Source organism: Equus quagga, chromosome 9, assembly GCF_021613505.1.
Source record: "Equus quagga isolate Etosha38 chromosome 9, UCLA_HA_Equagga_1.0, whole genome shotgun sequence".
Classification (NCBI taxonomy): domain Eukaryota; kingdom Metazoa; phylum Chordata; class Mammalia; order Perissodactyla; family Equidae; genus Equus; species Equus quagga.
In genome coordinates, this window is record NC_060275.1 from 3,106,513 (window position 1) to 3,120,684 (window position 14,172).

Sequence of the window (14,172 nt, forward strand, 5' to 3'; positions counted from 1 at the left end):
GATTCAGGACTCAGGGTGTGAGCCGTCCCTCTCTCCAGCAGACCCAGCTCGTATGCACCACCAGCTCACTAGTCACTCAGGAGTCCTCTTGGTTATCAGATCACCTGTCACAGTATCTCGGTGCTTTTGTTCAAGTAACCTTTATTTTTGTTAATAATGGCCCCAAAGCATAAGAGGAATGATGCTGGCAATTCTGATATGCCAAGGAGAAGCTGTATAGTGCTTCCTGTAATTGAAAAGCTAAAAGTTCTCTACTCAATAAAGAAAGGAAAAAAATGGTATGCTGAGTTGCTAAGATCTACGGTAACTTTTATTACAGTATATTATTTAATTGTTCTATTTTATTATTAGTTATTGTTCATCTCTTACTGTGCCTAATTTATAAATTAAACTTTATCATAGGTATATATATATAAGAAAAAAGATAGCATATACAGGGTTCAGTACTATCTGGGTTTCAGTCATCCACTGGGGGTCTTGGAATATATCCCCCAAGGATAAGGCGAGACTACTGTATGTCACTGTACTCGTTGTCTGCAGTGGGGCTCACAACTTTTTGTAGCAAGACTCTATTGATGAAGGAAGCAATGTGCTGGATCAGGAGCCTAATCTCGGTGCAGGCTCGTAACAATTTACAGACCTGCAATAGTCTGTGCATCAGACATGGAATACCATAATAGAATACTACAGACCATACAGATGTACAGAGATGTATACTTACTGAAAACAAAAGATATTCGCAATATATTCAGGGGTAAAAGTAGGTTACAAAAAACTATGTAGTGAAAGATCCTATTTCTATAACTCTATATGCACACCAAACTCTCGCACATACATACATAGCACAAACTGTGATTTACAAAAGTCAGAGATGAGATACCAACATGGACTACAGTGAGCAGGAAGGGCTGCAAAACTATACGGATAATTCCAAAAGTTAAAACTCCTGAAATAGTTACCTTCCTCTGCTTCCAAAGGCTGATCTGCCAACTGCTGACCAAGTCCTGTTTCTTCTGTGCCTACGACATGCTGTGGCTCCAGGTCCAGCATGGCCTCGGGGTGTGCTGCGACTGCCTCAGCTGTCTGCTGCAGCTCGTCACTCTCAATCTCCACCTGCATCTGAGTCGAGACGTGCATGCTCTGCTGGTCCACGGTGTTGTCATCTATCGAGGCGGCTTGTTGATGCTGTTGGAGCTGCTGGGCAAGTTCATATCTCCAAAAGATCAATGATAACTCAAAAAGTTAGATGCTGTCAATAATAACACACACGGAATACAACTGTGCAAGTTGTAATTTATTTATTAAATAATTAATAAATTAACATTTTTACTTTAAATTCTCTCATTTTGAAGTCATGATGGCAATCCAGTTGAAGATTAAATACTATTAATGATTCTGAAGAAAAATCATTTTGCCTTATCTTTAGTGCTTTCACAGATTATAGGCACATGAAGGCAACAAAGGGAGGGTGAAGGATAACACATACCAGAATTTTTAAAAAGTTAAAAAAATAGAAAAGATGCCATATTTCAAAATAAAACTCTCCCAACTCAAATTCTGCAGTGAGTTAAAGTATTCAGAAAAAGAACTGTACAAAATGAGACAGTGCCTCTACGGACTGATTTCAGTACCATAAACAAATGTGGTATATGGTTGGGGAGGGGGCAGACAACGTCCTATAACCTGCCATCTCTCACAGCCAGGGCCACAGACGTCTTATCCGACCAAAGAGCCACTGCGTTACAGAACCGTGAGGCATATGGCCACTCTGACTTTCGGCAGGATCATTATTCATTTTAATATAGCTTTTACGTATACAAAACACATCCAGTATATCTTTAGCAAGGTCAACAACTTATCTTTTAAAGAGAAAAATGAACAATTAATTCAGTGAATGAATCAAAGAACTTAAAAAAATAGCTCAATTATCTGATTAACAGGCTACACAACATCTAATAAGTATGAATGACCTATTCCCCTTTCTAAGATATCATGGTCAGACCCATACAAGCTCCACCGTATGTTTGATTCCAGAATCTCATGAATCTGCCAACTCAAAATTCCATTCTTAGTTCCAAACAAAATCTTTCCTCTTCATTTTCTGATATCACAAATAGTCACTTACCAACTACTTTCACTGAGGAAGGGGGAACAAAAATGTAATAAAAAGTAGCAAAGAATGAGAACACATATCGTCACCCCTTTCCCCGATGGTGGCTGCAAAGCAATGCCATGTTGCTCACGTGTCTTCTCCACCACTGCCCTAAAGGGGAGGAAACGTGTCTTGCATGGTAACTGATGGAGTCTTGTTTTCTGTTTGTTTGCTAGGGTTGTTTTTTTCCACGACTTTTACTACAGTAACCTTTTATACCTATTTTAAATGTAAGTGTTACAGTATTTTGGGAATTCCCAAGGCTTCAAACAAAGGGATGAAACACTGGAGCTACCCTGCTCGCAGGCAGGTTCAAAGTCTTCACGAGCTATGAGAGAGAAACACCTACTCTGGCATACGACAGCCCTGCCAGTCTTTAGAGTGCCACCTCCATCACACATTCATCTCCTAGCGCAACTGTGGCAGGTGTCCCTCAGCATAACCCATGACATGCAGTGGCAGATGCAACATCCCTTCTAAAGGCAGCCGACCTACTTTCCAGAAATTATACCACTGGCCATTGAGTCCATAAACGGCCTTGAACCTGAACTCCTAACACTACCACAGAAAGTACACTGTAAAGGTCTGGCTTCTTGACAGAGAAAAATACTATTTACCAGGCTGCTGGGCAAGGCTGTGCCCAAGCTCCACTCCTCATAGTACACTATACCACTCAGACATCACACTACTGTGAGCGGAAACACAGCATCCTAAACATCTGTGCACTCATGAGTTCACCAGTTCCCAAATGCACATAAAGTATATAATTTTCTCCATAAAATGCAGTAAAGTACAACCGGATATATAAATGGCAAGAGGTGCCCATATTCACACCACCAATATCATATTCCCTAGATGGTCTCAAGAAGCAGTTAAACTTCTCACTAAGCGATCAACTGTACCAAAATCAAGGGAGTCAATTCTGTCAAGTGCACTCAGGCATCCAGATGGACAACATCAAAACAACTGTTTCTCACAGTTAACGTATTCTCACATCTGGGGATTTGTTTTGCAGGTAATACCTGGGCAGAGACATCCGGGTTGAAATACTGTCCAAAGTAAATGTTCTAGGGCAGAAGGTTCAATATTCCTTTATGGTAGGTCTAGTAACTCTTATTTTCAAAGCCTCCTAGGATGTGGTCCCTTCATCCAGGCTGTCCACTACAAGACAGAGCTCTGCGGCTTCACAGAAACCCCTGAACAAGCTCCACACAGTCAGAAATGCATCTCTGCAGGGCTGGTGGGATGCCCTCCCCTGGGAGATGAGGGAACCCTCTAATCAAGTGAAAATGGAAGTCAGCTTTCATAGCAGACTTTTGCAGGAGCTAAAAATATATTCTTTTTAAATCAACAACATAGAATAATTATCATTCAGATGCCTAATGATATGCCTAGAAATCACAGAGTTGACGAAGAACTTCTTTTTTTGACATCTTCACTACCTAAGTATACTAGGCATAGTCTATTTAGCATTTCATCTGTTATTGACTATCAGTTTTAAAAGAGAGCTTACAAAGCATTTAGCCCAATATAGACTACTTCAATATTATATTAAAAATAAAAATGTTAATGCTTTAGTCTGTGGCTCTCAACAGATCCTTAGACACTAACATAGAAGTTTATTTACCCCATATACCTCAAGCTAGAAGTAATAATATAGGAATCGAAGACAATTATTTCTTAAAAACACTCTCCACCACCATCTGGGAATTAGAAAGATGATTAAAAAGTGACCATCAGAACTATACATACCTATGGGTTTTCATGTGCTTTTTGCAATTTAGTGAGGTCTTAAATGTTTTCTGGCAATAGGGGCACATGTAGGGACGAAGGTCGTTGTGAATGCCCATATGTCGTCGCAGGCTACCGCCAGTGGTGAAGGCGCCATTACATATCAGACACTTGAAAGACTTCAGTCCAGTGTGCGTTCGGACGTGTGCTTTGAGCACTCCCGCAGAAACAAAGCCCCTTCCACACTGAGAACACTTAAAAGGCTTCTCACCCGTATGCGATCTAAAACGAATGAAGATTTGAATGCATGAGTAAGCTTCTCACACTATAACGCTTTGTAATCTAGAATGCACTCTCGTATATTACTTCACTAGATCATCCCTGTTTTCAGCTAAGCAGCAAAGTTGCAGCTGTCTGCTTTCTACCAACAAACACACCTGAGACTCAGGTGCTCAACTGACGGCCTCGAGTCACAGAGCTAGTCTACAATGGAGACAAAACTGGACCCCATGTCCTCCTCTAAGATGTATACTTTTTTCATGACATCTCACTGTCCCTCGAGATCAAGTTTCTATTTTCTTTTCACTGGTGCTAGCACCAACAATTAATCTAAACTCTGATGAATACACCTGAAAAACTGTTAAAGGACATAATTCTAATGAAAAGAAACAAGTACTTCCTCAACATGTCCTAGAAATTGCAAATACCGAACTATAACAGGACTGTAAATAAAATTCACTGGCAATTTCTGGGTGAAATATTTTACTCAAGACACTAAAGAATGAAAGTATCAATCATCAATAAATATTTTGGGGTCGAACGTGACATTTTAAATACCAAAGCCAACACTACCATCCTTAATATGTCTACCAGTCACCATTTCACTAAATCACTGTAATTATACTAAATTTCCATCTCTGAATCTATGTTACCTTACCTGATGTGTTGTTTAAGGTGGCAAGATTTTTTATATGCACGATGACAATAAAAACACTTGTATGGTCTATCTGCTTCATTTACAAAATTATTATTAAAATAACTTTGAAAAAACTGGTTTCGTGGAATGGGCTGGATAAGACCTACAAACCAAAAGAAAATCAGGAATAATTCACTGTCATTGCTACTAAAAAAGTTATATGTCAAAAGGCATCTGCTTTACCCAGAAGATGAAAATTCTGAGGCGTTAAAGATTTCAATGTTGCAATTAAAAGCTATGTTGTGTTAGGAACTGGCTATTTAAAGAATACCTATTAGGAAATACAAAGTTAATATAAGATAGATATTTTTTCTTTTTCTTTTTTTTTGCTGAGGAAGATTCGTCATGAGCTAACATCTACTGCCAATCTTCCTCTTTTTGTATGTGAGCTACCACTGCAGCATGGCCACTGACAGACCACTGGTGTGGGTCCTCGCCCAGGAACTGAACCCATGAACAGCATGCCAAACTTAACCAATAGGCTATCAGGGCTGGCCCAGATAGATATTTTTGCAACATAGGGAATATCTATATTGTTACAGTTACTTCCCTTGGGTCTAGAGCCAATTTTTAATGGATTCCTACATTTACTTTCTATATGAGCATTTGTTGGCAAGGAATTTACCTAACTATATCCAAAATTTAGGTAAATCAGGATTTTTAATCCCTTATTTGTTTAGTATGAAGATTATACACCATGTACTATAATAAACTCAAAACAGAAATGATTCTAACACAATCTTTTGTTCTAAAAAAGTCAGCATTTTCATAGGAAGTTTATTAAAGGGATATCTTTAAATAACAAAATTACTAACTTAAATATTTCAGGTTTTACATACTTTCAATAAATAAACAATTCCATTACGTTAACCATGTAATAAATATGTGTTGATCAAGCTGAGCTATATATACAAATCAGGCCAAACGTACTTTCGAACTATTTAACATTTACCTGGAACATTAAGAGGAAGACTCATGCTGTCATTCTATCTTGGCTGTTCCTCCTCCCTCCAAGACAATGCAGCTATCTGCCAAGATTCTGGACTCGGTCCACCATCTCTCTCCTCCCTTAGCTGTACCATTAACCTCTACGCAATGATTATCAATAGGCACCCCTAACACACTGCTTTCCTCATTCCCTAACAGTCCAGGATACAGCTCATTCTTTGCCCTAAAACCTGCTTCTTCCTCCCAGCTCTCCTAGTAGTACATATAGAACTCCATTCTCCTACTCATACAGGGCCAGGCATTTCAGAATCTTTGACAACTCCCTCCTCTGTCTCGTTGAGTCTGTCATTTGTTTGTCATTTGCCGGTCATGGAGGTCATACATGTCCAACATTTCTTAAACTTGTTTCCTCGCTTCTATTTCCACTGCCACCAATTTCAAACAATGGAGAAAAAAATAAGAAAGCTGGAGAGAACTCCATGTCTCAGCTAAATCACATCACTCACTTACTAGACTTAAGTGAACTGACCTGCACTCCCTGATGCTTGCATCAGAAGCTCCATTTGGTCTTCAAAGAGAATTCAGAGCCCTCCCTTATGATTTGTGTATAATCCACACAGAAAAACCCTAAGAGCTGCCAAACCTCTTCCCATTTCATCAGTTTTTTGAACTAGCAGAGCCGTAACAGTACCACACAGACATTCTCCCTCCAGGCAGCTCCAACATCACTCTGTGCTTCAAGGCACTGTCTTGCTTTTCCCTAACAACTCTTCTTTCCCACCCAAAAGAAAGAGCTTCATCACTCAGTGCATCCCCACTACCTTCCCCAGGGCACGCATATTAAATAAACCCGATGTAGGTGGAACGACATGCCCGCTGCTCAAAGACATGCAGGCCGTGCAAGGGCTGATCCTTTGAACCTACACTCTCAGTCTCTCCCCTACATGGCTCTACAAAATACTCACCTAGACGATGCTAGCCTCCCAAATGACTGTCCTCCTCTGCCTTCTCATATCACTGACAGAAAAACATTTTTACCAAAGTAAGCTACAATCTTAACAGCAATTTGCTCAGATACCTTCAACAGCTTACTATCAAAAACTTACTACTACAACTGGTCAGTTGGCATTCCAGCGCTCACTCCATCTATCTCTATCCGTCCATCCTTCCATCCATCCATCCATCCACCCACCCATCTATGTACATATGCAGCTATATCTTGTCCCTCTATATCATTATGCTCTGACTATTTTCTGAAGAAACCCACAATTCCCTATCTCTACACTTGGACTTATTTCTATTTGAGCGCTTGTCACTGCTTGTTCTCGTCTCTCTTCCCTGCTCCACTAGCTATACCTTCTTGAGCCTAGGACCTGTCCCATGGTCACGAACATAGCCCTGGGCCAACATAACACCTGACAAGTAGGACACATAAATATGACTGAATAAATTAATGATCCTGTTCCCAGTGTCTAGAAGTTAGACACTAAAGGAAAGAAATACACACAAATTCAAACTAAGATTGTTTATTCACAGTCTTATGGGTAACCTTCATTGCACATCTACTGTGTTTAGGGAAGCATGTTAGGTTCTATGAAGAGAACAGAAAACTAATGTGAATGTTCTCCAAAATGGAACTAAAAAGAGTGACGCCTCTGGTCACTACTAAGCTTACGAAGCTATAAAATTAAAATGCTCAGTGTGGAAGGTCCACTGGTAACGCACAACAGCATATTAGTCACGGCTATTTGGAATTTTACGCAAACAGGATCAATAACTCAGCATAAAATTAGCACTTAATTAAAATTGTAAACTCCAAATAATATCTGATAAGCCATTTTCTCATTCCTCGGTGAACCTAATGGAATGAATGCTTTGTAGGAAAAACACCAATAAAAATATTGTTAAACTCTCCTCCCACAACTAAAATGAACTGTACAAATATACAAATGTGAGAAATTTTATGTTTTATTAGATAACATACATTAAAAAGCATCGAGAAAGAGAAACATAGGAAAGTGAAATAATTTTAAGCAATTAGTTATGTAAATTACATAAACTCATGGAAGTGGGTAAACTCAAAGAAATTCACAAGATAACTTTTAAAAAATAAAAGCCCTCGGATGGTTGTCTTCTATGTGTTTCATAGGGGAAAAAATAAGGTACTTCACAAATGAGAAAACAAATTACTGCTCTTGCTATTTCCCACACCAAAAAAGACTATGCCAGGGGCAGGGAGGGGAAGTGTTCACGAGCTTACCAAGTAGTCAGACCTGAAGTCCATGAAGGACTCCAGGAGAATTTCCCCCTAGCACTCTGCAGTCCGGACACAAAGCTCAACAGCTGTTTGGCTCCCAAAGGAGCAGTCAGGCCTGACTCCTCCAGGCATTAGGTCACATCTGATTTAGCACCTTTAGATACACAACCAACATCCACCTTGTCAGCCCCTGACATCACTGTCTAGCCCCTGACATCACTGTCTAGCCCCTGACATCCAGCCCTCACTGAAGCAACCTCACACCAGAATCTTATCTAAAGACTTAAGACTGCCTATCTGTACCAGGCCTCACAGCTCCCAGCCCTCATAAGGCCCAGGGACCATCCCTCCTCTCTGTGTCACCCCTACCCTGGTGCAGTGCCCCACCTCCAGCAACCTACCTCCGCAGCAAACACCCCACCCAGCCTCCCACTCTTCTCCTCCCAACTCTTTCTCCTGTGGCTTCTGGAACCTACGTTCCCTGGTAAACACATTCTCCACCATAAACAACTTCATAGAATGTTTAGCTCATCATTTCTTCTCCATAACACTAAGTCTTTGTCAAACTGCTTCCCTGGAAGCTCTCACTCTTGACGACCCATTCCTTGAGTCTGCTGAGCCCCAGCCTCACATCCTGGCCTGTCTTCAGTCTCCCAGTCTGTCTTCACTTCCTTCTCAATGCTGCCTGTACTCCATGAGCCAAATCCCTTTACCCAAGCCCTTGCCAATCTACCCTTAGGAAACCTGCAAGTCCTCTGGCCCCTTCTAAAAGTTCAGAGGATCATAAAAAGAAAAACAAAAGAGCTTGCACAGTAACATCTCTCAGAGAAAACCACAACTGACAGCTCAGTGTATACTTGAACAAAAGAGTCTGTTACATACAAATGTCAGTGGGATCAAGTTACACACTGTTCTCTAATTACCTGTTTATAATTCATATATACAGCTAACATCTTTCCAAGTCATGACATATGACACCATCTCCAACATCCTTTGGATGACTGCAAGGAATTCCACATTCCCATGTACCCAGTTCACTTAAATACCCTTTTGATGGATATTTCGATTGCTTCTAACTGTGTACACTGTCACAATGTTGCAATAAACAATCTAGTAAATACAACTATCATCTCAGTGTCTCTCCCTGCCCCAGACATGGAATTATCATCCCTAGGGGGTATCCAGGCAAATGTATTTTGAAGCAGATCCCCAGAGGATTCTAAGCCCTTTGCAAGAAGGGTTTGGGGGACTCCTACTTTGAGCCACTAAAGAAGTAAAATAACAGACCTCAATTTTTAGATGCCTTATTTTTCACTCTAATAATTTCACAAAGTTCTGTTAAAAAGTTAGGCTAATTATAAACTCTCAATCTTTAAAGAAAAAAAACTAAAGGTGATTAAACATACATAAAAAGTCCTAAGGTCCTGGCTATATTATGTCATTTTTACTAGATTATCAGTCCTTAATATATTTTTTTAAGGAAATTACTTATCTCAAAGAAAGGCATGAATAAATTTCAGTTAACTGATATGCCTCAAAAACAAACTAGAAATGTCCTTAAAACGTCCTAAAATTCCTTCTATAATACCAGAAGAAAAAGGTTTATCTTGTTATGGTGCTTGGGGAAAACACAACTTAGTTTTACAAAAGCATTCATATAGTGCAAATAGTAAGAGAATGCAAATATTGCATGACAAACATAACATATATAATATATCCTACATAACATGTATAAAAGAAATTTGATATACTAGGTTAGGCAAATGTGTAGAGAAAAGCAAGATAAATGCACTAATATTAATATGATTAAAACATAAATATGAGCTTGGAAGATCAATTATTACAGCCTGAGGTTTAAAATAATAGATAACCAAACTCTGGCTCACTTCAGAGAAAAGATATTTCAAACATTTATGCTACGCAAAACGGAAAAATGGTGATATTATACTTATACACATACACAGAGTCATACATAGAGAAAAAGAGTGATTGTTTTAAAAATGGACATATAATATACATATGTTTTGAAAATCCAGACGCAGCTACAGATCAGATTATGATCACCTTGACTCCAATATTTCCCCAGGCTGCACATTATTTTATTTAAAATTTAGTTCTTGAATTAGAAGAATAAACATTTAGAGTATAATAGACTCTAAATACTAGTGAAATACAATCCCTAAAATGCAATGAACTACACATATTCAAGTTTCGTAAAGACTACTGGTGGCTGATACCAAGATACAGGGACTCTGAAAATCATGGTGTGCTCTTCCACACTTCTGTGCCCAGAGGGCAATGGTAATGCACGTGGGAAGGAAGTGCGTTTTACTGAACACAACCCTGGTCTAGAAGTCAGAAGATCCAGGTCCCAGTTCTACCATGAGCACAAACTAGTTGCATAACCTAAAAGCAACGTTATAACTCTCTAGGGCCCAGTTTTTACAGCTGTAAAAATGAGGAATGAGGAATGTAGAGAAACTTTGGAAAGACTATTTTTAAGTCCCTATGCAGCCCTAAAAGTTTTTAAAAATATATCACCTTACGGTATTATACTATCCAACAGTGCTGCCTTAATATGCAGAGATTAAATTACTCGGCATAATATTTTTAATGCATTCTAATACTTTCCTAAGTGACAGTCTCAATGTAAAGCGTATTGTATTTTTTTCCTTAAAGATTGGCACCTAGGCTAACAACCACTGCCAATCTTTTTTTTTTTTAATTGCTTTTTCTCCCCAAATCCCCCCAGTACATAGTTGTATATCTTTTAGTTGTGGGTCCTTCTAGCTGTGGCATGTGGGACACTGCCTCAACATGGCCTGATGAACGGTGCCATGTCCGCGCCCAGGATCCCAACCAGCAAAACCCTGGGCTGCCGAATCGGAGGGAGCGAACTTAACCACTTGGCCACTGGGCCAGCCCCGCATACTGTATTTCAAGTAACTAGACTGAACTGGAACATCTCATCTCCCGATTAAGTCAAATAATTGTAACTAATCTATGCTAAAACCCTCTCTGTTGTATTTGTATCAAAATCTATCCTTCAAAGGTTACTACAGTCATATCTTTTCAACACAGCCCTCAAGGAGCTCAGAGTCTGAGAGAAGAGACACACACAAATATAAATAACAATGAAGCTAAGTATGAAAATAAGCATTTACAATATTTTACATTTGACAATGTGAAGCCTCCTCTACGAATCATTTCCCTCAGGTGTCTTGCTCAGCCTAGACCAAACAGAATTCTACTTCCACTAACTTGGTGTAAGATGAAAAGTCTAGAGATTCAGGACTCTCATTTAACTCAACTAAGGATTCATAAATTTAAAGTCAAGAAACCCACAGGTGTTTAACTTGATTCATGGCAACCTGAAAAAATTGGTAATTTGAGGGTACCCCTCAAACATGAAGTATAATTCTGGGACTACTAAATAAATGTTTAATTTGTCCTGACTTTTAGATATTTTTCTGCATTTCAAGAATAACACAAACTACTGAGACGCTATAGACTATGGTGAAGATTAAATACACATTAAGTGAAATCGGTCTGTTGTTCAAAGTCTTTTAACCTACATGGGAATTCTGACCAGTTTCTACGCTCTAAAAAAATTAAGTACCCTAAGAATTATAGCTCCTGGAAAGCTTAGTAGAACTCATACATAAAATCAGAGACTGGTATTTTGGAGAGGAAGATCTTTAATTTGTTGTTTGTTTTTGGGGTTTTCCATTCCTTCCAGAGTCAATTCTGATAAGTACATTATCCTAGAAAAGACCAATTTCATCTAAACTTTCAAAGGTATTAGCAAAAAGTTGTAGAGAAGATTTGAAAACAATTTTTATCTCATTTATATCTGTGCTTATAGCTCATTTCTCATCCCTAAAATTATAGGTGTTTTCTCAGTTTTCAGTTTACTAGTGACATACCAAGTCATCTATTTTACTGTTCATTTAAAATCATAAAAGCATTTAAGGTCACTAGAATTTTGTTTTCTATCTTAAATTCTCTTATATTTATTAATTCCATTTTGCTACTTCCATTTTTCTAGTTTTTTGAATTATGTATTTTATTTTCATTTTTTCTTATTTTGTAGTAAGAAATACTTTTTAAAAGTCTTAATTTTGCCGATGGCAGCTTTGGTCCATCCAATTTGTTGATATAATGCTCCTCTTTGTAGCATGTAATTGTAGTTTTGAGTCTTTCTTTTCCATATAATTAAATTTTAGATAACTATTTTCTATTAATGTTTTCATTGAACTGTAATCAAAGATTGTACAATATCTACTTTCAAGAATGTGAAATTTCCCATGCCCTAGAATGTGATCTTCTATTTCATGCATATTTAGAAGTGTGTATTTTAGAGTAAAAGATTCTATAAAGGTACTAAATCACTCTTTTTATATATGTGCTTCAAATCCTCTTCAGTCTCACTGAGTTTAGTTAAATTGATCTCAGGATTTCTCATTATACTTCCTCCTTTCTTCTATTTATTTTTGGTTTATATATTTTGATGATATGCTCCTAGATACTTAAAGGTTCATGACTGTTTATCATCTTACTGGTGGACTATAACTTATATTAATCTAAAATAGCTCTCTTTATGCCATTTAAGCTTTATTTATATTAAATTATATTTCACTTGATGTTAATTTTGTTCATTGACTGGATTGTCTTGTCTAAGACAATGATGAAATACAGAAACTGCATAAAATGTAAACTCTCACACAGAATTTAATGAGGTTTCTTTAATTGGTTCTAGTGCTTACAAAAATCACTTTTCTGAAGATTCTCGTAAGCAGCATTTTCTTTTTAGTTAACAAAATCATAATTTACCTTGATTATAACAACACTGAGCCTAAAAAGAACTTAAAAGCGGGTAGTTTTTCTTCTTAATCCAAAGACAAAGCAGCCCAGATAACACTGTTACACACCATGCAGGGATTTCAGGTGAGGCAAACAAAGTGCACTGTGAGTTTCACATAAAGAACCGTCGTCCATTTTTAGCAGCTCCACTGAGATAGGAACTTCTCTTCAATGAAGACTTATATACCGCTATCTTCACTTACACACCATTTCTCTCTTAACCAAGAACACAATTTGGGCAGTTTAGACAGAACTAGGATTTTAATTTTGATCCTGGAACATACTGGCCCATAACGCAAGACAATGCTTAACGAAAACTTCACTAACACCATGCCTAAAACGATCTAACAACGTAGAACATCATATTTATATGCCCTTTGCAAGGAACCACAGGGAAGAGAGTCTTACCTACGTCAGTTATGAGAATTGGCTCTTGCAAAGGAATATCAGGGACTGGAACGTTCGCCTTGCCAACACGAACCTTTGCAGGTTTTCGCTGGTGCCTCATCTTCCTTAACTCCGTGTGTTTAAAGTGGGAAGCAATGTGAGTCTTCCTATGGCCTGAGGTTCGAAACTTTTTGTCACAGTGAGGACAAGCAAAAGGTCTGACTCCTAATAAAAATAAAAGAACACAGTAGGATTATTTCAAGGGAATGCATCTCAACAATTAATGCCAACATAAATTTCTAGTAGTTTAATATTGATTTGAATATTCAATTTATCATTTCATGCTTATAACTTCGTGGATATTATAGAGTTATTTTCCTTGTTTGAATACAGTGCATACTATAGATGTTAAGGCATGTAATAAGAGAATTTTAGTAAAAAAAGGAAAATTTACTATTTTTAGGAGAAAGCCTTACATTGTAAAATAGGGACATTCAAACAACTAGCAGTCCTCAAGAACACTGAAGTGTGTAAGACTGCTCTCCCTCTCAAGCTGCCATCTGTAAACTGGAGTGACAACGCCTGCCTCCAGGCTTGCTGCTGGGTCTGGACACACTCATGTGTACACAGCACTCTTGCAGTGCCCAGCACTGGGTACCCAGCAGTAACTAGTGTTACTGATTGTAAATAACGCTGGGGCTGCTGACGATGGTCATAATGTCCTCTCAACAATCCTCTACTACCACTCTCCTTTTCTGAAGGAAAGTTCCTTCATTTACAACTTTACTCGTAAACGAAAATGCAGATTCCAAAAAAGGACACAGAACAAAATTGACTAATTTCAGCTTTTTCAAATAC

The 14,172-nt window shown here is 38.3% G+C and overlaps 1 protein-coding gene across 9 annotated transcripts in view; it reads right to left on the reverse strand.

Annotated features, from left to right (window-relative positions):
* Nucleotides 1-14,172, reverse strand: part of ZNF236 (zinc finger protein 236) — a 114,627-nt gene that overhangs the window by 44,811 nt on the left and 55,644 nt on the right. For all 9 annotated transcript variants that reach the window (XR_006890089.1, XR_006890091.1, XR_006890085.1 and 6 more), the window contains 4 exons: nt 13,336-13,539; nt 4,821-4,962; nt 3,905-4,165; nt 960-1,213 (listed from right to left, as the gene is read on the reverse strand). Coding sequence is in view for 2 of the 9 variants with exons in the window: in XM_046671364.1 (XP_046527320.1) it covers nt 960-1,213; nt 3,905-4,165; nt 4,821-4,962; nt 13,336-13,539 (861 nt within the window). In the remaining 7 variants the exon portion in view is untranslated. The remainder of the gene's footprint in view (nt 1-959; nt 1,214-3,904; nt 4,166-4,820; nt 4,963-13,335; nt 13,540-14,172) is intronic.